Source organism: Canis aureus, chromosome 18 (genome assembly GCF_053574225.1).
Source record: "Canis aureus isolate CA01 chromosome 18, VMU_Caureus_v.1.0, whole genome shotgun sequence".
Taxonomy (NCBI): Eukaryota; Metazoa; Chordata; class Mammalia; order Carnivora; family Canidae; genus Canis; species Canis aureus.
Window position 1 is genome coordinate 47,169,963 of NC_135628.1, and position 23,431 is coordinate 47,193,393.

A 23,431-nucleotide genomic window follows, 5' to 3' on the forward strand; every position below is an offset into this window, starting at 1 on the left:
CATTTATAAATGCAAAGTTAATAAGGGTTATTATTAAACCTTTCTCATATTTTTTTTGTCAGGATAAAAAGAACTCAAAAGATGTATACAGCTTGGTGTTATTGACATTTCAAGGAAGAGAATGAGATTCATTATAATTTGCAAATACATGTGATCCAGGAGAAAGAATATACTTTTCAGGCTTAACATCTATCTCCCAAGGTAGGGATCCCTGGGTGGCGCAGCGGTTTGGCGCCTGCCTTTGGCCCAGGGCGTGATCCTGGAGACCCGGGATCGAATCCCACATCGGGCTCCCGGTGCATGGAGCCTGCTTCTCCCTCTGCCTGTGTGTCTGCTTCTCTCTCTCTCTGTGACTATCATAAATAAATAAAAAAAATTTTTTTTAAAAAAATATCTCCCAAGGTAGCCAAACTCTAACTAATTTCCTATAAATGTCATGTATTCTATGATAGTATTATAGGAAAGTATATATAATTTAAATGAGCTATTCCAGAGCTATTCTCTGTTCATACAGAGTCAACTTAAGAATTTAATGAAAGTATATATATTATGTATGATGGGATATATACAACAGTACCCATTTGTTCTTTTCATCTCAGAAGTGAAGAATAAAGTGATAGAATAACTTTTTCTAGCTTACAGTGTTCTCACTTTATAACACGATGACATTTCAAATGTCAAGAACAGGAGTTCTTAGTTATATTTTTAAGTAGAAGGAAATTCTAAACAGGCAATTTCTGATAATAGATAAAATAGATAATAGATCCAACAAATATGATCTATAGAACATGTAATAAAGGATATCCAGTATTTATATAATGCTTACCAAATGCTAGGCACTGTCCATATACATTTTACATCTATTAACTTATTTAGTCCTCACAACTACCCTAAGAGGTTGGAATTACTGCTATTCCCATTTTTTAGCACAGTTAACCAGGGCACAAAGAGAACAGATTTTAAGGCCTTAACTTCTCTGTTATCTCCTTCTCCAGTACAAAAAGAAAAAATCTAGTTTTCTGTTTTATTAGAAACCCTTTTCAAAGAACAGCCTTGTGGCTGAGATTGACCATATAAACTTTATTTAATTGTATCACTGAAAATTTCTTTTGACTTTCATCAACATGCTATTTCTTTAGCTATAGAAGAAAGCAGGAACACAGGAATTTAATAAAGGAACTTATAAATTTATTTTCCAAATTATTTTTCTGTGCCTAATAGGTAGAAGGCTTGTTTTTAAACTTTTGGCTTTAAATGAGTTTCTGACACTGATTTTTCATCACAGGAAACTTGTTAGTCAATATTATTAAAATATTATAGGAATATTTACAAACAATAAAATACCTAGAAGCAAAAAAGACATAAAATTCATTTGAAAATTATAAGGACTCAGAGCCTGACAGCACACATTTACAGCAATCCAGGACTCTCACTAGTTGGGGAGGAAAGCCTATAAAAGCCACCTCTGATAAAAGCAACACAAAATGAGCTTTCTGCATTACCTACTGAAATTCCTTTTAGGTATCGCATTTCCAAGGACAAAGTGACTGTGGAAACTATTTACCCTTTAGTTTGGTACATTTAGTGAACAATTTTTCAGGTTATAGGCTTCTCTCAGCCAAATGCCAATGAATACAGAAATAGAATTTGGTAGACAATGATTTCTGAAGCAAAAATAATAAGTCCAAGCCAAAATTAGGCCCCTTATTCAAAAGATATAACAGTACCATGTAATATCTTCCTTGCATGAAGGTGATTACAGAGACCCACCACTTGGGAGGAATCTAGTTTAGCTGCTGGCAGCAATGACAAAGACTGGGTTTTCCACATTCTTACCTGATTGTCATACAACTAATAGCTCCCACTGACAAACATGCTGTCCTGAAATAAACTGTCTATGGGAGTTCTATCTTTAAAAGGTCACCACTAAGTTCTATTTTAGAATTTTAGAATCCTTAAAATCATACTGTAAGATACAAATGTAACCTACCAGGCACATCAAACCAATCAACAGTAAAATTCTATTTCCCAGAGCCAATTTTTTTTTAATTTATTTTTTATTGGTGTTCAATTTACTAACATACAGAATAACCCCCAGTGCCCGTCACACTTTTTTTTTTTTTTTAAATAGCAGTATCTTACTTAATCAAAGTAAGAATCCCGGACAGTAAGATAGGAACCATATCAACTGTCATAAACACCTGGGATATAATAAAACCCACTGCATTTAATACCTAATTATTTAAAATTTTAAATCACTCAAATACAAGCCTCTATACAAAGAAATTGGATATCAAACAAAGGCAAATTAAAAGAAACTGAGAAATAGGCCTGAAATCACTTATTAGTAAATTTCCTAAACTCTTACACTGTATCAATGATTAGAAGGAATGACATGGATAATCTACATCACCTATTTGCCCAATAGATGGACTGAGGTCAATAATAATTTACATTATCTGGTAGTCATTGGGTGAAAAGGAGTGTTATGCTCAGAAGGAGAGGTTATCCATGTGTAGAAAATAAAAACAAAGATATACACACTGAACACATAGAGGCTCATGAATGTGCACGAAGCCAGAGATGGGCTGTTCTTTTTATTTTTGGTCTGGTTTTCACAGAAATGTGTTTAAGGAACAAAATAAGCATTTCCTTTGCCAGAATATATACTCTTAATCTGCTAAAATTAATGGAAGGATGCAATGCAGACTGAAAGGGAAGGCCATATTGAGTCAGGTCAATGCAAACCTTATGAGTTATAAAAGATTTTTTCAGCCTGTGCTTGAGGGAGTTCTACTCCAAAAATACTGGAAAGATGCACACGGGAAAGAGGAGTTATAAGACATATCAAGTAATTATATCTACTCCTAAGTTATCAAAAAAAATTAGCCTACAAAGATCACAAAGGGCATATAAAAGCTCATAATTCTCAATACTTTTGTGAATGATAGCCAAATTAAAAGCAATGATAAATTTAGAAGACTAAGAAAACTTAAGTAGAAAATAAAAATATGATGACAATGAATCTGATCTTTTAGGATGGAAATGAGTGGGTTAGGCAATAATCTAACAAGATTATATAACATACAATCCAATAAGATTATATAACCAATATCTAACAAGCTTATGTGGCCTCGACTTTACATATAAAAAACACTAAAATAGAACTTGTTGGAAACAGTAATCAATTGCTCTAGGTGTGTGTTTTATGTACTTGTTTACTGTTGAGTTTTTACAGCCAGCCTGTAATGCTTTAAAAGATTGTAACATGGGGGTGGCCTGGGTAGCTCAGTCAATTAAGCATCTGCCCTTCGGCTCAGGTTTTGATCCCAGGGTCCTGGGATCGAGCCCAGAGTTGGGCTCCCTGCTAAACAGGAAGTCTGCTTCTCTCTCCCCGCCTGCCCCTCCACCCTGTTAGTGCTCTCTTTCTCATTCACTCTCTCTCTCAAATAAATAAATAAAATCTTTAAAAAAAAATTCCTATGTTTGAAATAAGGGAACAAATATAAACTCCAGCATAATTAATTAGACCTTGTTAGGTCTATATAATCAAGAAAAAACTAGAAATGCTTTATAAACAGTACAGTAAATGAAAATATATTTAAGATCTTCTACTGTGAAAAAGATTCTTCCATGAGTAGATGACAATAAAGCCAAGTTACCATTCATTTTAAGAAATGTCAACTAGACCAAGAAATTCATTAAATCAAGCAGCATATTATCATTCTTTTTGAAGCTAACTTGACAGAGCTCCCAGGGAAATACAGACATCCCATATTATTAGCAGGAAATTATAATATAATGACTAATTATAGGCTGAGTTTCTTTCTCCAAATTATCAAGATCACTAAAGTTCCTTATTAAGAGATTTGGCCACTTCTTCCATAATTTGTAGGTTCTTGATAAATGTATGTTAAGCTTACTGAAGATACTAGTCAAATTAAGAGGAATTAGTTCAAGAACTTTGGCTTAATTTACAGATGGGGGGGGGGTACAAAAACTAGATCCTGAGATTAGTTTCAAATATGATTTATAGAGCATAATTCTACTCTGGAAACCTGAAGTCTCCATTTTTTACATTAAGTAGTTGGGATTTTTTGTTCAGAACAACTGGGGATCTGCTGGTCATTTTAATTTTACGTAAGTTTTACAAAGTCTCTAACAAAGTAGAACTTAGGACAGTGAATGGGCGTATCTTCTCCAAACATAGAAGATACAAGGTTATATAAGAACATAAACAAAAAGAGATTTTATAGAATATAAATAAAGATTCCCTGGGCAGCCCGGGTGGCTCAGCGGTTTAGCGCCGCCTTCAGCCCAGGGTGTGATCCTGGAGACCCGGGATGAGTCCCACGTCAGGCTCCCTGCATGGAGCTTGCTTCTCCCTCTGCCTGTGTCTCTGTCTCTCTCTCTCCTCTGTTTCTCATGACTCAATAAATAAAATCTTTAAAAAAAAAAAAAAAAAAGATTCCCTGAGAAGTAGTAGATGCCACGCAATTTATTACTCACTTGAACAGGCATTGCCCCCAGTATTACACGTGCAGAAGGTAACAGGACATGTTGCTTAGTGTTACCTATCAAAGAGGGTAGCAGAGACTACTTTCTAGTCCTGACCTTAAAGTCTAGGTCCAGTGATCTCCATACTACACTCCAGGCACACATTTTGTTCAGGAATAGCAGTTTGGCAACAGGGAATCTAAAAGCAACACCAACATCTATGGTAAGGCCTCATGAAAGGATGATGCTGAGAGACAAGGGGATCCCTTCTTCAGCTAATGCAGTAGCTGAGTCAAGGAATATAAAATCTGGATCCAGGCTAAATAAACAGGCAGTTTTACTACTTCCTTTTCTGATACTGCAATTGCTCTTGCTGCTACTATAACTTTGTAAAAGCCAGACATTATTACCACATGCAAAGGAAAACTAGAAATAATTCTTCCACTTTAGACTCACTGGTTCCTCGATAGATAGTTCGACAGGCAAGCAGGGCTACATACAGGTCTTTTGGCTAAAATATTTTACCTCCTACTATCTAAAGTGACAATGTGGAAAAAAAAATAAAGTGACAATGTGGTTATTGTGATAAAAAGCATATTATTAGCCTTTTAACTTGTCAGGAGTCAATGTTATAATATTTTTGCAGTTATAAAAGTGGGAGCAACTTGTGTTATACAGAGATAAGTGGACCAATTACTATAACAGATTGTTTTTCAATAATAAATCAGAAATATGAATAAACTAATGTTCTTTTATTATTTACATATGTCACAGAAAAATAAAACTATAGACAAACATAAGAAGATATACTCAAGTTATTTATAACTTTCAAAGGGGTATATAAGGGAACTAGATACAATTCATGAAAGACTCAGTCAACCCCCTGAATCATACTAAGCAGCAGGGTTTAGTAGATGTTGAAGAGCGTTCTATTGATTTACTCTGTAAATAATCTGCTCCCTTTTCCTGCCTATTTTTAGCATTAGTGAAACCAACAAACAAAAGAATTTTTTAGCAACAGGTCAAATTTATTTTGAGTGCTCCCTTTGACAAATGAAAAAAATCACACAGTAAAGCAGCTAGAAATTATATCTATGCTAAAACAATCCCTGCAGAAATGTGTGGCTACTAACTCCCTAGTGAAAAGCACCCTTTGGAGCACAGAGAGAAGTGTGTACACCTACCTGTGAAGTTTATACACAAGGGATCTATATGAAGAGTGGAGAAGAAACTTTTTTAAAAAGGGGGAAGGGCCCAAAAAAAAAAAAAAGGGGGGGGGGAAGGGAAGGAGGAGAGAAGAGAGGAGAGAGATTGGACAGGAAGTAGAGAGGAGAGAGAACAGAAAGGGATGGAGAGACAGCAGAGAAATAATTAGAAAATTAGCTGAAGACAGGAAAATAAAGATGCTGAAAAAGTTATCAAGGTGGGAAAAGTGGCTAAAAGACAAAAGAAAATAATACAATCTACAAGTTTCAAAATGAAGATACCCCAAAAGGATACAGCCTAAGATTTTGCAGCTCTCTCAACATTGTGACACTATGGCTTAATGAAATAGTCCTGAAAAGTGCAATAAAGAAATAGGAAAAGAATCTTGTGGCTCATAGGTGGGGTGATTAGATCTTCTACAACCTCCAAAAATTAGATTAAAAATAAACTAAACTCCCTCAGACCCACCAAGGACAAGTATCTTTTCATTCTTTCATGAGATGGAATTCTGTGTTTCCTAACTAGCAGGAAAAGTAATCCTAAGGCAAATACAAATACCAAAGCTAAAATTCAAAAAGAGATGGCTTATCAAATACAAGCTCATAGACTTAACTGAAGGACTGGCTGAAGACCTAAGGGAGAAGCAGGTAGCTGGTACAATACTGCATGAGAATTTCTTACATATTTTACTTCCCCAGGGTGCCTTGGCTTCAAAACGTTAACATATTCACTGCCTTAATCTTTCGCAAGCCAAAGTAGTATTAAATACTACTTTAGCCTAAGGTAAAAAATAATGAATTCAGAAAGAATAGGTGAGAAACCAAAGTGGATAACCATATGTTTTGGTAAAACTAAATTTGTAATTAGTTGGAAAAAAAAGTATTACACTTACTCATACCACTGTTTATTGTGTTTTCGGTAAAGCAACGTATCCAAGGCAACAGCATTGACATCCAGAGCTCCTGGGGAAGGCCACTGGTTGGTGAGGTGGGCAGTTAACTCTTGTCTTGATCTTAAATCATTATTCTTTAGCACAGTCCTGTGAATATTAAGATGGTGAGTGCTTTTGTCTTCACTGTTCTGCAATGGCAGAGGAACCTAATGGAATTAATCTGGCCCCCAAAATTCATCTTTTTTAAATGGTATGTTAACAAACTGTCAAGAGAACTACAGGAAAGCTAGTTGGGGTTGTTAATGTCTCCTACAACACGTGCTCTTCATTCTTTCTCTAAAGGCTACCCCAAGTCACTAACGTGAAATTCACACTTCCTATCTCTTCCACAGATATATTGCTAAAGGGCTATAAAGCTGCATTTTACACCTTACCTAAAAAACTACGATGATTTCTTAAAGTTAGCGATTATCAGATTCCAGTTAAAATAAGAAAAGATTCCATGTATATGATTTTCTAGCATCAAAATTCACACTTTACTCAGTAAAAAAAAAACAGTTAAAATAAATCAAAAATAAAAATGCAGAAAAATATAAAATAAAAAAAATCTGTAAGGTTTCTGTACATTTTTTGATAGAAAGGACTACCAATAAATCTTTGTGAAAATAATTAAATTGACGATAACTACACTAAACAATATAACCCACTGGAAAAATTGCAACTATAGAATGAAGCCATTGTAACAGCTCATGGTTTACTCTCATTTTTGCAGAGCCACTACTCATTAATAACAACTTGCAAAACAGCTAACTTTTGGCCAAAATTTAAGCCTCACAAACCAATTAATCACTGTCAAAAGACTAATGCAATAATTGAACTGGTGGCTAAAGATCATTTAAAGGAATAATTCTGTTTGCAAAAGCCCTATTCTATCTCTAAAAGGCTTCAAAATACCGCATAGGCAAGCCGCCTTCTCAAACGGGAGTCCACGACACTGGGGGACCAAAATCTGAGCCATCAGCTCAGAAGAAGGGAAAGAATATGTGCCTGCCACGAACTGTTGGAAACAATTGTCCTGTTGTGTATGGCAGAGTCAGTGGAGTGCTGGCAAGATGATCCTGCTCTAAAGAAAATAAGCCTGCACAACACCTTTAGCTGTAGACCATGATTCAAATAGAAAAACCCCATTTATATGTCTCTAATAGACTACCTATGAATATCCCTGATTTTACAGGATATTTGTGTATATTTAAAAATATCTGCTCCACTATGTTCACAAAAAAACATTATTTGATGTAAATCCTAGATTCTGTCTCAAAATGGAATACTTAAAAAAAAGTGAAACAGGCAGAAGTCTGTGAGAATGCATCATTAGAATATCCTTCTGGGCTACCTGTAAAAAATTTATTTCTTTGGAAAAAGAATGAAAAATTTAAAGGGAACTTTTAAGGCACTTTAACAGAAGTTTTTATGCAAACAGTAAAGAGTTCGGAAAAACCTCAAGACTGACAGAAAAATCATATTAAGCAGAGATGGGGATTACTGGTCAGAGAATCTATTAAAATAAGCTACCATTATTTTGGCTTCTTTTTTTTTTTAAGATTTATTTATTTATTCATTCAGAGAGAGCATGAGAGAGGCAGAGACACAGGCAGAGGGAGAAGCAGGCTCCATGCAGGAAGCCCGATGTGGGACTCAATCCTGGGTCTCCAGGATCACACCCCGGGCTGCAGGCGGTACTAAACCGCTGCGCCACCGGGGCTGCCCATATTTTGGCTTCTCTTATTAGACTGTTCTCTTTCCCATATTCACTCTAAATTCTCTAATGAATGTCACTCGAAAACTCAACTTTAATGTCACCACTGCTTTACAGGCAATATGCTGAACAGAGTGCAAGAAAGGCAAATGTGCATCTGTGAGGAAATGATATTGGAAAAATTCAGTTAATGTAAGTAATTGGACAACCTCCAGTTTAGAATACATTCTTTCTGGTAAGTGAAAAGTTTTACACTGCATAAAGTGAAAAAAGGAACTAAGTTTCACAAAAGTTTTTATACACTATTGCCCCTGGAAAATTTTTGCCTCATGACAACCTATCATATTGTGTTTAGAAATCCTAATGACATGGTTTTGTATGGGCAGCGGCCTAATCCTTTGAACAGGACATAGAGAATTCAGTGGACTGGAGAGGCCCAGTTTTCATCCACGCTGCAACTTCTTTCCACCTTCTATGAGGAATGTGGAGATGACAAAGCTGGCTCTTGCCTTCCTTGCCAATCTAAAAGGGAAGGGTGGGCAGCCCCACTGGCGCAGCGGTTTAGCGCCACCTGCAGCCCGGTGTGTGATCCTGGAGACCTGGGATGGAGTCCCATGTCGGGCTTCCTGCGTGGAGCCTGCTTCTCTCTCTGCCTGTGTTCCTGCCTCTCTCCCGATCTCTGCATAAATAAATAAATAAATCTTTAAAAATAAGTAAATAAATAAATAAATAAATAAATAAATAAATAAATAAATAAATGGAAGGGTTCCCCGGGGCCCCTTGTGTAAGGCCCTTTTTCTCACCTCTCGAAGACACCATGGGGAAGGCAAGTGGATTAAGACGCCATGAAAAGCCCCACCTCTGAATTCTGAGTCTGAACTCTGTCTACTTAGATAATAGAGAGACAAAGCAGGTTATTTATTCCAGTAGTGGGCCCTTGAGCTAATGTACCAGCAGAGCTCAGCATACTTCAAGTTCATATTTGCTAACCCTCTGAAACAGCTCAGCCTCCCTCTCTCCAAACCTACTTTTTCCATCTTTCTTTCCATTCCTTGAGTTGTTGATATAAATCTAACGAATTCCATTTATGCTTAAGGATTGACTGTGCTTTCTTACAATCAAAGAATCCTGTTGCTGCTCACCAGAATAAGCAAAACATACCTAGTTAACTTTAGGACCTAGACAAAGGTGATCTAGATGAGGTTATTATGAAAAATGAGGATATTTTTCTCATTGACCAAATTAAAAATAGGTTCATCTTAAATTACTGAAAAATTACTGTTACTTCCTAGTGTGAAATCAGTGGCAATTAAAGGTAAAATTATGTGATATTTAGCATTTAACTTTAATTAAAGCTCTAACCAATGTTAATACTAATGATCTAATCTAAAAATTAAATCATTCTCTATGAGATAGATTCTACTTGTCACTTCTATGATACAAGTCTCTCATTAACAGCTGAACATCTCTCATTAAGATAATAATTCTGCAGAAAGATACAATAAAGGAAAATTATTTATTATGAAAATAGCAACATATTTATCACAGCTAATTTTAAGAACTACCCATAAATTGCTAGATAGATAGCTTTTCTTCAGATATTCAATAGGAATTAGCAGGACGTTGGCCACAAAATTATAATTCAATCCCATCCACCAGCTTTACTGAGGCATAAAAAGCAATTACAAAGCATATAAATCTGAAGTGTACAACGTGATGATTTGATAGACATATACAATGCAATCACATTCAAGCTAGTTATCCATCACCTCAGTTACCTCTTTTGTGTGATAAGAACACCTGAGATGTACACCCTCTTAGAACACTGTAAGAATTCAATACAGTATTAACTATGGTCACATTGCTGTGCATTGATCTCCAAAACTTATTCATCTTGCATAACTGAAACTTTGTACTTTCTGACCAACATCTTACCTCTCCCTCTGTCCAGGCCCAAATTGGTAACAACCATTCTACTCTCTGCTTCTATGAGTTTCACTATTTTAGATTCCATTTTAGATTCCACTTTAGATTCCACGTGTAAGTGGGATCATGCACTATTTGTTTTTCTGTATCTGGTTTATTTCGCTTAGCATAATTTTCTCAAGCTTCATTCACATTGTTTCAAATGGCAAAATTCAGCTTCTTTTATAAGATGGAATAATACTCTAGCATGTGCATGTGTGGATATAGACACATGGTCTTCATCCATCACATTTGCTTTATCCATTCATCCACCCATCCATGAGGATGCTTCGACCTCTTGGCTATTGTAAATAATGCTGAAATTAACATACAGAGTAAAGATATCTTTTTGAGATTCTGATTTCATTTCCTTTGGATAAATACCTAGAAGTGAGATTACATGAACATAAGATAGTTCTATTTTTAATATTTTAAGGAACCTCCTTATTGCTTTCCAAAATGACTATACCAATCTCCAGTCCTACCAAAAACGCATGAGGGTTTTTTCTCCCACATCCTCAGCAACAGTTATCATCTACCATCTATCTGATAACAGACATTCTAAGTAAGAAGATATTCACTGTGCCTGTGATTTGCATTTCCCTGACTGACTAGTAAAGTTGAGCACCTTTTCATATATCTACTGGTCATTCTATGTCTTCTCTGGAGAAACGTCTATTTAAGTTCTTTGTCCATTTTTAAACAGAGTTAGTTTTTTGTTATTAAGTTGTCTGAGTCCCTTATATTTTGAATATCAGCTCCTTATCAACAGATGTTATAAATATTTTCTATTCTATAGGTTATCCTTATACTCTATTGAATGTTTGCTGTACAGAATCTTTTTAGTTTGATTCAATCCATTTTTCTATTTTTGCTTTTATTGCCTGTGATTTTGGTATCATAGCCCAAAATATCACTGCCCAGAGTAATGTCAAAAAGTTATTTCCCTGTTTTCTTCTAGCAGTTTTACAGTTTCAGATCTTAGACTGAAATCTGTTATCTATTTTGAATTGATTTTTGTAAATGGTAAGAAAGGAGTTTAATATTATTCATTCGTATGTACGTAGTTTCCCCAACACTATTTATGAAAGAGATTATCCTATTCTGATTGTGTGTTCTTCTTGGTAAGCTTATCAAAGTTATCAGTTGACTTATAAATGTGTGGATTTATTTGGGGCTCTTTATTCTGTTCCAATGGTCTATATGTCTGTTTTGGTGCCGTAGCATACTGTTTTGATTAATATAAATCAGTAATATATTTTGAAATCAAGAAATATGATGTCTTCAGCTTTTCTTTTTCTTTCTTTCTTTCTTTCTTTCTTTCTTTCTTTCTTTTTTTCTTTCTTTCTTTCTCTTTCTTTCTTTCTTTCTCTCTCTCTCTCTCTCTTTCTTTTTTTCTTCTTTTTGTCTTCAGATTTTCTAAAAACTGCTTTGGCAATATGGGGTCTAAAGTACGAATGTGAGGGCAGCCTGGGTGGCTCAGCGGTTTAGCACTGCCTTCGGCCCAGGGCCTGATCCTGGAGACCCAGGATGGAGTCCCACGTCGGGCTCTCTGTGTGGAGCCTACTTCTGCCTCTGCCTGTCTCTGCCTCTCCCTCTCTCTGTTTTTCATGAATAAATAAAATAAAATAAAATACAAATGTGAGTATTGCTTTTTCTATTCCTGTGAAAAATGACATCAGGATTTTGATGGGGATTGCACTGAATATGTGTATCACTTTGAATGCTATGCATATTTTATGATATTAATTCTATTAATCCATGAACACAGGTCTATCTTTTTTTTTTTTTTTAAAAAGATTGTATTTATTTATTTGAGACAGAGCACAAGCAGGGGGAGAGTCAGGAGAGGGGCAGAAGGAAAGGAAGAAGCAGGCTCTCCACTGAGCAGGGAGTCCAACATGGGGCTCCATCCCAGGACCCTGGGATCATGACCTGAGCTGAAGGCAGATGTTTAACCAACTGAGCCACCCAAGTGCCCCAGGACATCTTTTTAAAAATATTTATCTTTAGAGAGAGAGCATGTACACAGGGAGTAGAGGAGCGGGGGGGGGGGGGTGAAGAGAGAGAGAGAGAGAGAATCTTAAGCAGAGTCCACGCTCAGAACAGAGCCCAAACCAGCGCTCAATCTCATGACCCTAGGGATCATGATCTGAGCCGAAATCAAGAGTCCCATGCTTAACCACCTTAAATCAGATGCTTAACTGAGCCACTTAGGTGACCTAGGATATCTTCTTACTTTAACATGTGTCTTAATTTCCTTTGCCAATGTTTTAAAATTTTCAGTGTACAAATCTTTTACCTCTTTGGTTAAGTTTATTCCTAAGTATCTTATTCTTGTTGTTACTGTGAATAGAGTTGTTTTTAAAATTTCCTTTCTAGATATTATTTAATATCCAGAGATTATTTTATACATACACACACCCCCCCCTTCCTGTTGAACTGACCCTTTTAGCATTAAATAATGACATTCTTGGCCTCTAGAGAGAATTTTACACTCAAAGTCCATTTGTCCAAGTACAGACACCCTGCTTTCCTTTTGGTTACCATTTGCATAAATATATTTTTCTGTTCCTTCATTTTCACCCTATGTATGTCTTTAAATCTGAATTAGTCTCTTGCTGATAGCATTCTCTTGCTGACCTTATTCTTTTAATCCACTTAGTCTCTCTATGCCTTTTGATTGGTGAGTTTAATCCTTAAATGGCTATTTTGTTAAATGCTTTTTTCTGTTTTGCTGTTTTGTCCCTCTCTTCCACTTTTGCTGACTTACTTTGTTATTTGATGATTTTTTTGTAATCTGTTTCCATTCTTTTTATCTTTTTTTTGTTTGTACGTTTATTCTCTGCAGGTTTGAGTCTTGAATAAAATTGCATGTAGTTATAACTTTCCATTTTAAGCTGATAACTTCAAGTGCATACTAAAAACACGCCATGTAAAAAGCACTTTGAGAGTGCTGTACCATTTTTTAAGTACATTTGCTCAAGTTCAGTTTTAACCAAAATTTTAAATTAAATCTACAAAATATTTTATAGACATTTTCATGAAAATTCAAAAAACGTATTTGCAACTAATACCAAGTAACTGTATTAAATTGGTTCATGAACCATACACTTAAAATATGTAAAGAAGCAACCATCTAAAAAAACCCTGTAATTATCATTTTTTAAAAACCATTCTCAAAAAAGAAAGTCCATAAAGTACAACTTAGATCCTCCTCTTATTCTACTGTTCCCAGTTATTGGCTTCTGGATTCTTGAAGAATCTTTGTCTTGCTTACACAAAGTTATTTTACTTGACATTTTAGTAAAAACATATGTGAAAGTAAAGTTTGGTTCTTCATGTGTAACTACATTGAAATATGAGTATTAATTTATCAATTGATCATTTCATGGGCCCTTTGAATATACCCTTAACTGTCTGATCTGAGCATATCTTTGATGGATATACATAAATTCAAATACTGTGGATTTATAAACACCCAAATCTCTCTATGAAACAGGGAGTCCAGCTCTCCTGTGAAATAGTTTGAAACAAAACAGGACAGCTCTCAGTTCAAGTTCAAGGAATTGTTTTATTTTCCAAAGGAAAATACCTTAGAATTAAGCCCTCCTAGGCATGACAGAGATATTTGATGAACACAATTTATTCTGTAGAAACTAGCTAAAGCCTGAAAAGTTCCTATACTTTCTAAGTATGTAATTTTTACTATATATAAGTATATAATTTGCTAAAACACTTTATTTTTCTTAAGTACAATATAATACAATACAACTCTAGCCTGACATTAAACTCCAAAGACTTCACTATGAATCCTCTATGCCCTCCCAGGAGGAAATTTGTTTCCCATTTGTTTTAAAGAAAAAACAAATCTAGTAAAAATACACTGTTATTTACGGTCTCTTTTTAAAACAGCATTCCACAGCCACATTGTTCATTAAGTAATTTGCTAAAATTCAGTTTGTGAGAATTTGTCACATGAATATGAGCCATCAAGGAAGAGTATATTTAGGTGACTTCTTGGGAAGATGGCACAGTAGTAGGACAATCCTAGGCTCACCATGTCCCATGGATATATCTGGATAACAACCACATCAATATAAATAACCCTGAAAATGACACAAAGACTGGCAGAACAGAATCTTCACAGCTAATTGTAGGGAAGGTCACATCAAAAACAGCAGGAAGGACACAGATGTGGTCAGACACCAAACTGACCAATGAGATTGATTGTCCAAGGGAGGGAGAGACACCAAAGGCACAGAGAAGGGAACAGAGCAGATCTCACACCAGACATCCTAGGTATGAGGGACCCACACTGGGAAGACTAAATCCTCATAACATCTGGTTTTGAAAACCAGAGGAGCTTAACTTAACTTGAGTTTTTACCATCAGTAGGGCATAATACCTAGAACTTTAAAAATCAGTGCTCAGCTCTGGGAGAGGTGGAGGGTGATAGGAAACCAAGTCCCTGCTCTTAAAGAGCCAGCATATCCACACTGAGATACAGCATAGAAGCAGCAGTTTGAAAAACACGTGGAGTATATGGGCAGGAGATTTATTTACTAATTTATTTACTAGCAAGATGTGTGCTGGTGGAGCAGGGAGCTTTAGGAGGCTTCTACAAGAACAAAAGAGCTGATGGGCACTATTTCCCTACTCTCTCCCACAGCCTCGATAGGCAGATGCCTGCAGAACCAGCCAAACATTCTCCATGTAGCTTGCTAATAGTGCCTCCTACCCCTACGCTCTCCTGTGGACTGCCCCCTCCACCTCAGGAGCTCTCCAAAATGGCTCCAGGTTCCCTCCACAGCAGACCCCCTCAACAGTGTGTTAGTGAGCAGACCTTACTTACAGTGTGCCCCACTCCTGCAGTGTTCTGCAAACCCACACCATCCAACCCGCCCTAGGCAGAAGTCCATCCAAAGAGGTGCCACAAGTATAGCATTATGCAAGCAGCCCTGACAGTGGCTAACACCACTCCAAAAAGACTGCTGCCCTGACAAGAGGGAAATATATCCACACATCAGCTCTGCTGCAATCCCAGTAGTAGGCTGCAGCAGATACCTGGTCTGACTGCAGGCTCCGCCCACCAATGGAAGTAGTTTAGAGGACAACAAACACAAGCAATTATAAGAGAATATTACGAAAAATTATATGCCAACGAATTGGACAGCCTAGAAGAAATAGATAAATTCCCAGAAATGTATACCCTCCCAAAACTGAATCAAGAAGATTTAGAAAATTGGAACAGACCAATTACCAGCAATGAAATTGAATCAGTAATCAAAACACTCCCAACAAACAAAAGCCTAAGACCAGATGGCTTCACAGGCAAATTTTGCCAAACATTAAAGAACATTTATAGGTTTATACCTATTCTTTTCAAACTATTCCAAAAAATAGTCGAGGAAAGAAAACTTCCAAATTCATTCTATAAAGCCAGCATTACCTTGATACCAAAAGTAGATAAAGACATTGCTAAAAAAGAGAACTATAGGCTAGTATCTCTGATTAACATACACGTAAAAATCCTCAACAAAATATTAACAAATCAAATTCAACAATATATTTAAAAAATTGTTCACCAAGATCAAGTGGGATTTATTCCTGGGTTATAAGTGTGGCTCAATATTTATAAATTAATCAATAAGAGACATTGCATCAATGAGAAAAAGGACAAAACCATCGAATCATTTCAATAGATGCAGAAAAAGCATTTGACAAAATACAACATTCATTCATGACAAAAATACTCAATAAAGTAGGATTACAGGGAACACACCTCAACATAATAAAGGCCATACATGAGAAAACACCACCTAACATCATACTCAATGGAGAGAAACTGAGAGCTTTTCACCTAAGACCAGCAACAAGACAAGGATGTCCACTCTCACCACTTTTATTTAACATAGTACTGGAAGTCCTAGCCATAGCAATCAGACAACAAAAAAGAAATTAGAGGCATCCAAATTGGTAAGGAAAAAGTTAAATTTTCACTATTTGCAGATGTCATGATACTATATAAAGAAAACCTAAAGACTCCACCAAAAACTATTAGAAATGATAAATGAATTCAGTAATGTATCAGGATACAAAATCAATATACAGAAATCTCTTGCATTTCCATACACTAATATTGAAGTAGCACAGAGAAATAAAACAGTTCCATTTGCATTTGCACCAAAAGTAATAAAATACCTAGGAATAAACTTAACCAAGGAAACAAAAGACCTGTACTCTGCAAACAAACACTGATGAAAGAAATTGAAGACAAAACAAAGAAATGGAAAGACATTCCATGCTCAATAATTGGAAGAACAAATAGTTAAAATGTCCATACTACCGGGGTGCCTAGGTGGCTCAGTTGGTTAAGTGACCAACTCTTAATTTTGGCTCAGGTTGTGATCTCAGGGTCATTTAATCTAACTTGTGTCAGGCTCTGCATTCCTTGTGGAGTCTGCTTGGGATCTCTTTTTTCCTCTGCCTCCACCCCTCCTCTCTCTCTCTCTCTCTCAAAATAAATAAATAAAATATTTTTTTAAAAAATGTCCATACTACCAAAAGCAATCTACATATTTAATACAATCCCTATCAAAATACCAATAATACTTTTTCACAGAACTAAAAGAAACAATCCTAAAATTTGTATGGATCCTCAAAAGACCCATACAAATACCATAAAATCTCATTCATAAGTGGAATTTAAGAAAGTAAACAAAGAAAAATAGTGATCAACAACAAAAAAAAAAAAACAGAATCTTGACTACAGAGAACATACTGGTGGTTGCCAGAGAAGCGGGTGGAAGAATGGGTGAACTGAGTGAAGGAGATTAAAAGTACACTTACCGTGATGGGCACTAATTTATGGAATTATTAAATCACTATATTGAACACCTGAAGCTAATACAACACTGTGTATTAATTATACGGGAATTAAAAAGTTTTTAAAGAGAAACAAGAAGGTATATTTATCCTTCTCCTCTGATAATGTGAATTATTTTACAGGTATTTTAGTAAGTTAATTTTTAAATTGTATTATTTTTATTTAATTTCAATATGGTTAAAACAGAATATTATATTAGTTTCAGGGGTACAATACAATAATTCAACAATTCAATGTACTAGTCAGAGCTCATCATGGTATGTATACTCTTAATCCCCATTCCGTATTTTACCCATCCTCCCACCCTCTGGTAACCATAGTTTGATCTCTATAGTTGAGTCTGTGTTTTGGTTTGTCTCTTTTTTCCTTTGTTCGTTTGGCATTTTGATTTTTAATAGAGACTCAGCTCAGATAAAAATGTATAGTCCCAATAAAAAATACTTCAATGTTTCCAGAAAACCTATTTGCTTCTAATACTTTATTTAGTATTTTATTAAACTGATCTGCCTCACATATTTTGTACCCATGGTAATTCCACAGAGCTCCTTAGCAGGGCATATAAAGTCCTTTCTCATCTGGCCACCACACATACATACATGCTTGTCCTCGATGTTTGAATAACAAGGGGTCACCATGTAGTTCCCTAAATTTGCTGGATCTTTAATCTGTTTTTGCTTTTGTGGTCTTTTTTTTTTTTAATTTTTATTTATTTATGATAGAGAGAGAGAGAGAGAGAGAGAGAGGCAGAGACACAGGCAGAGGGAGAAGCAGGCTTTTCTGCCTGGGAAGCCCATCTTTTCCCATAGTAGTCTATCAAATGTCAAAACCACCTTGAGAAATTAAGTATAAGCACCTCCACCTTCTTAAACCCTTCCCAGTTCATAGTCCTTTACAATGAAATCCTGTTTCCCACTGTATCCCATACACCCCTCTCTCATAGCACTTGTGACATCTTTTTGCTCTTATTGTTTCTATGTTTGTGGCCTCTGTAAGCACTATGAGGACAAGAACTAGAACGTATTTATTTCTGTTATTAGCACCACGCCAAGCACCTAGGACAGAAGGCGGCTCAATAAATGTCAGTAGAATAAACAAATACTAAGCTATAAATCAGTAAATTTTATCATTATCAAAAAATTTGGTAATTTTTGATTATCAAATCAAAAGTAGGCCTACTACTTGAATGGCCTACTTTTTTGAATCCAAAGGACAATTCAGAATCTTAAAGAAAAGGATCCTTGAAAAATAAATCTGCATGGGAAGATAGCAAATACAAAATATATTCTACTTTAAACTATTAGAAATGAAATACCAAGGCATCTTTCTTGCTTAAAATAAAACATCTGGGTAGCTTTTAAATTGCTGTTTAGACCACAATAAATACCACTGTGCTTTGTTAAACATCTCAACAAACTTCTTGTCTAGGGGTTCTCTACCCTGACTACATATATTCAAATAACTGGAGTAGCATTTAAAAAATTCTGATACCTAGTCTCCTCTCAGATCAATGAAATGAGATTCTAAGATGGTGGGATCCACGCAATGCCATTTTTTAATGCTTCCTAAATGAATGTAATATAAATTATTTTTCTCTTGCAAAATAATGATAAAACTTGATTATCTCTCTGGCTGTTCCTTCTGGGTCTCAGCAGAGGGACCTTCTTCCACTTAATCCTTAAATGCTGGTGTTCCCAATCATTCCCTCTATTTCTGTTTTCAAATTCCTAAGATTCCTTGTAAATACAGAGTACCTGGCTTTAAAAACAAGATTCTATGTTCTTCTGAGCCCTTAATATAACATTCATTATTTTAAACAAAAGAGGAAAAGATAAGATTTCCACAGTTTGATCTTTTCCCTTCCTTTCAGAGATCAGGCTCAAGTCGGCTATTACAAGTTCTTCCAAAAGATCTAGAAATCCATACTCTCTATTTTGATAGTGGCGCTTAGTCAATTCAAAGCTATTATTTTGTTCATTTGTTCAATCCTTTGGCTTGTGTCTCCAAAATTGAGGGTTACCCTCTCTCTCTCTCACATTGCTTCATTTTCACTTACTTCAGAGGCTATGCTGATATCCATCAGGGTATATTTTTGGCAGCTGGATATATAAGGTATATGACCATTGGCATTTAGGATTTAATATCTGTGATTCCAAGTATTCCTGAGCAACCCCAAAGATGAGTGATATGAAGCAGTTTTTAATTTGGTAAAGCAATACATTTGAAGCCCATGGTTATGAGTTAGGTTCTGAGAGTGAGTCTAGCAAAATTCCTACCACCACTGCAGCAAACCTTTGCTTTATTTTCCATTTATCACTTATTGTCAGATATGCTGTAATTCTTAGGATATACTCCAGAGCCATTTGTGACATGGCACATGAAAAAATCTTAAGCTATAATTATCATGAAAATAAAAGATATATCATGACTATAGGAATGCAGATTTTTATGCTGATGGATAGAATGGCTGTGCAGAAAGCCCCAAAGATCAAAGAAAGAGAAAGACACCAAACAAGAATTAGTATAAAGAAGTTTCCACTAGACAAAGATGGGACAATCTGAACATCAAAATGAAAAATAAATATAAGCAATAGAAGGGCACTGAATATAAGCATTTCTGCCAGAATGCAGAAACAAAATAAAGTGTTCTGATATCACATTGGAAATAGCTGGCCTTATGAGGAGAATGGAGGAGCTAACAATTCAAAGCCTTTTCTCAACTTTCTAACTAGATCACTAAGAAAAAGTGACAATCCTAATAAAATTCCAAACCGAATTTAAAATATTGGTTAAATTCCTATTAAGTAAAGAAATAATGCAATAATTTTATAACAACTTTAACAGTAACAACAACAAAGTAAAAGCCATTGGGCTGTAAAGGGTGAAAGAAAGAGCTGAAGGTGCTGAGGCTTGCCATGAAGGCCAGGACAAAATGCACACAACTGGGGTAACTACAAAAAGAGCATCTTCAAGGTGAAATTCACCTGAACCAAAAGAATGCACAGTGAAAGAGTAATACACACAGTGAGAGAATGCCACCTATTGGTGTGTTGCAATATTTGCTCAGAGTGGTGTATTTTGCATTCTGTTGCTATTTCTTGAGAAACATCAACCTCCAGGAAAATCAACCATGACTCAAGGTGATTTCTTTGCTATGCTGACATCATTCCCTCATCTGTGAATCCAGTATGAGTTAATTCACATTAAAAAAGTGACTATATTTCACAAGTTCATATTCTCAAAAGTAAAAGAGAGAAAGCTAAACAACGAACAAAATCTTCATCTCACTGGTAACTAAGGAGGGCATCAGTTTCTTCTGAAAATTAACAATATCCTATGAGGATTAATATAATAGCCTATAAAAACAATGCTATCCTATAAGAACTAATAATATACTATAGTCCTAACTGGTGAGGGAAAGTTCTTGTGTATAGACAGATGATTCCAGTCTATGTGGGTGAAGGGAAAAGATTTAGGAATCGCCATTTTACAACTCCTACTGAATCAAGAGCCCTACGTTGAAAACATTAGATGAAAGGCTGACAGAAACTTATACAAAGGAGAAATAAAGCTGTCACAACCCAAATTCACTGTTCAATGTCAGGGTTGTTAAAAGTGGGACAACCAATGTGATTCCCAATATGAGGTACACAGGACCACCTACAAAACGTTCTTATCAAAAAAGTTAAACTGACATTTAACTAGCCTCTTAGTACAGGTTTTCAACCCTGACTGCACATCATAACATCTGGGTGGCTTTTTACACTTTCCTGAGCCCTACTTTTGACCAATTAAATTAATGTCTCTTAAGGTGAGGGTCAGTCAGGCATCCTTATTTTTCAAAAAGTATTTTTAAAAGCTCCCTGAGTGCTTCCTTTTTTAAAGATATTATTTATTTATTCATGAGAGACACAGAAAGAGAGAGAGGCAGAAACACAGGCAGAGGGAGAAGCAGGCTCCATGCAGGGAGCCCGATGTGGGATTCGATCCCAGGACTCTAGGATCACACCATGAGCCAAAGGCAGGCACTAAACCGCTGAGCCACCCAGAGATTCCCCTCCCTGAGTGCTTCTAATATACAACCAGAGTTGAAAAACCACTAATACAGAGTTAAGAGGATATACTTTATAGGATATACAGCACAGAGCTGTGATTCTCAAACTTTAATGTTAGTTTATTCCCTGAGGACTTGTTAAACAACAGATTCAGATTTAGCAGGTCTAGGAAGGGTGCCAAGAATCTGCTCCCAAATGATGCTAAAGCAGCCAGTACTCTGTGAGTAGAGAGGATACAGACCAGTGCTGTACAACAGAAATATAAGAAGAGTGGCATATATAATTTAAAGTTTTCTAGTAGCCACAGTAAAAAGAATGAATTAATTTTAATAATGTATTATTTAGCCCAATATATCTAAAACATTACCATTTCAATATGTAGTCAATATAAACAGTTTTTATGAGATATTTTAGATTATTTCATATTTTTTTATGTGAGTTTTATACTTGTAGCACATCCATATCTCAGTTCTCACTATTCACATTTCAAGTGCTCAAAAGTCACATGTAGCTAATGGCTAAGGTACTGGACAGCACGGGCATAGAAAAATGAAATAAACTATAAAGAACTAATGCTGGACATTCTATAGGAAAAGTCTGCAAATAGATAATGATAGGAAAAGTAAAAATCAGAGAAACTACTCTAAATTAAAGTCTTCAGAGATATAATTATATGTCATGATGACTCTGATTCTTAATTCAAAATTACAACTTTTTGTATTTTTTTAAGACAACTGGGGACATCTGTTATAGATGAGCACTAGATGATAAAAGGGATGTCCTTAATTTTATCAAGTGTGATTATAAGATTATCTGAGAAAACAGCTCTGAGAAAATGGCTCTGGTTGTGATCCTGGGGTCCTGGGATCAAATCTCACATCAGGCTCTCCACAGGGAGCCTGCTTCTCCCTCTGCCTGTATCTCTGTCTCTCTTTCTGTCTCTCTCGTGAGTAATTTTTTTTTTTTTTTTTTTTTGCAGGCTTCATGCAGGGAGCCCGATGCGGGACTCGATCCTACGTCTCCAGGATCACACCCCAGGCTGCAGGCGGCGCCAAACCGCTGCGTTAAATAAAATCTTTAAAAAAAAAGAATGGAAATAGCTGAACAAAACAATGCTATTGATGTATTGATAATGATATGTATGCATGTTATTTATAATTTGTAATTTAAGGAGACTTCCTTTTTTCATGTACTCAGCGTAAAACATTTACTAAATTGGGATGCCAAAAGTAAGCCTCTTTTCTACTCTGATTCACTTCTCTATGAAACACTGTACTTAGTCCCAACTGTTGCTAGGCTCATTGCCCAAATATAATGACATCTGCTCTACTGAAGAATCTGCCAGCAGTTTTAATCAAATATTCTAATTAAAGGCAATGAAATAACATCCAAACCAAATCTGTACCCTTTCTTGTTGTAATATGTAATTTCCCATTACCACTCAAGAAAGTAAAATACAATATAGTTTTACCAAACTATTTGCTATCTGTTTTTTTCTTTTCTGGATGCATCTTCTTGATTCTTTTGGGTTTATACAGATAGCAGAGTATGCAATATATTTTAGCATTATTTTAATTTACTATCTTTTTTTGTGGTAAACAGTTTTATTTTTTTTTTAATAATAAATTTATTTTTTATTGGTGTTCAATTTACCAACATACAGAATAACACCCAGAGCTCATGCCGTCAAGTGCCCCCGCAGTGCCCGTCACCCAGTCACCCCCACCCCCCGCCCTCCTCCCCTTTCATCACCCCTAGTTCATTTCCCAGAGTTAGCAGTCTTTATGTTCTGTCTCCCTTTCTGATATTTCCCACACATTTCTTTTCCCTTCCCTTATATTCCCTTTCACTATTATTTATATTCCCCAAATGAATGAGAACATACAATGTTTGTCCTTCTCCGACTGACTTACTTCACTCAGCATAATACCCTCCAGTTCCATCCACGTTGAAGCAAATGGTGGGTATTTGTCATTTCTAATGGCTGAGTAATATTCCATTGTATACATAAACCACATCTTTTTTATCCATTCATCTTTCGATGGACACCAAGGCTCCTTCCACAGTTCGGCTGTTGTGGACATTGCTGCTAGAAACATCGGGGTGCAGGTGTCCCGGCGTTTCATTGCATCTGTATCTTTGGGGTAAATCCCCAACAGTGCAATTGCTGGGTC

At 35.9% G+C, this 23,431-nt stretch overlaps 1 protein-coding gene and 1 long non-coding RNA gene across 14 annotated transcripts in view; one reads left to right on the forward strand and one right to left on the reverse strand.

Annotated features, from left to right (window-relative positions):
• Positions 1-23,431, reverse strand: part of RUNDC3B (RUN domain containing 3B) — a 147,362-nt gene that overhangs the window by 18,664 nt on the left and 105,267 nt on the right. For 7 of the 13 annotated variants that reach the window (XR_013357034.1, XM_077857102.1, XM_077857106.1 and 4 more), the window contains one exon: positions 6,596-6,742. The exons of the other annotated variants lie outside the window; for them this stretch is intronic. Coding sequence is in view for 6 of the 7 variants with exons in the window: in XM_077857102.1 (XP_077713228.1) it covers positions 6,596-6,742 (147 nt within the window). In the remaining variant the exon portion in view is untranslated. The remainder of the gene's footprint in view (positions 1-6,595; positions 6,743-23,431) is intronic. 13 annotated transcript variants of the gene reach the window in all.
• LOC144288981 (uncharacterized) lies at positions 23-22,735 on the forward strand. Its single transcript, XR_013357039.1, has 3 exons — positions 23-201; positions 8,469-8,543; positions 22,237-22,735. It is a non-coding gene; the product is annotated as an uncharacterized LOC144288981 (long non-coding RNA).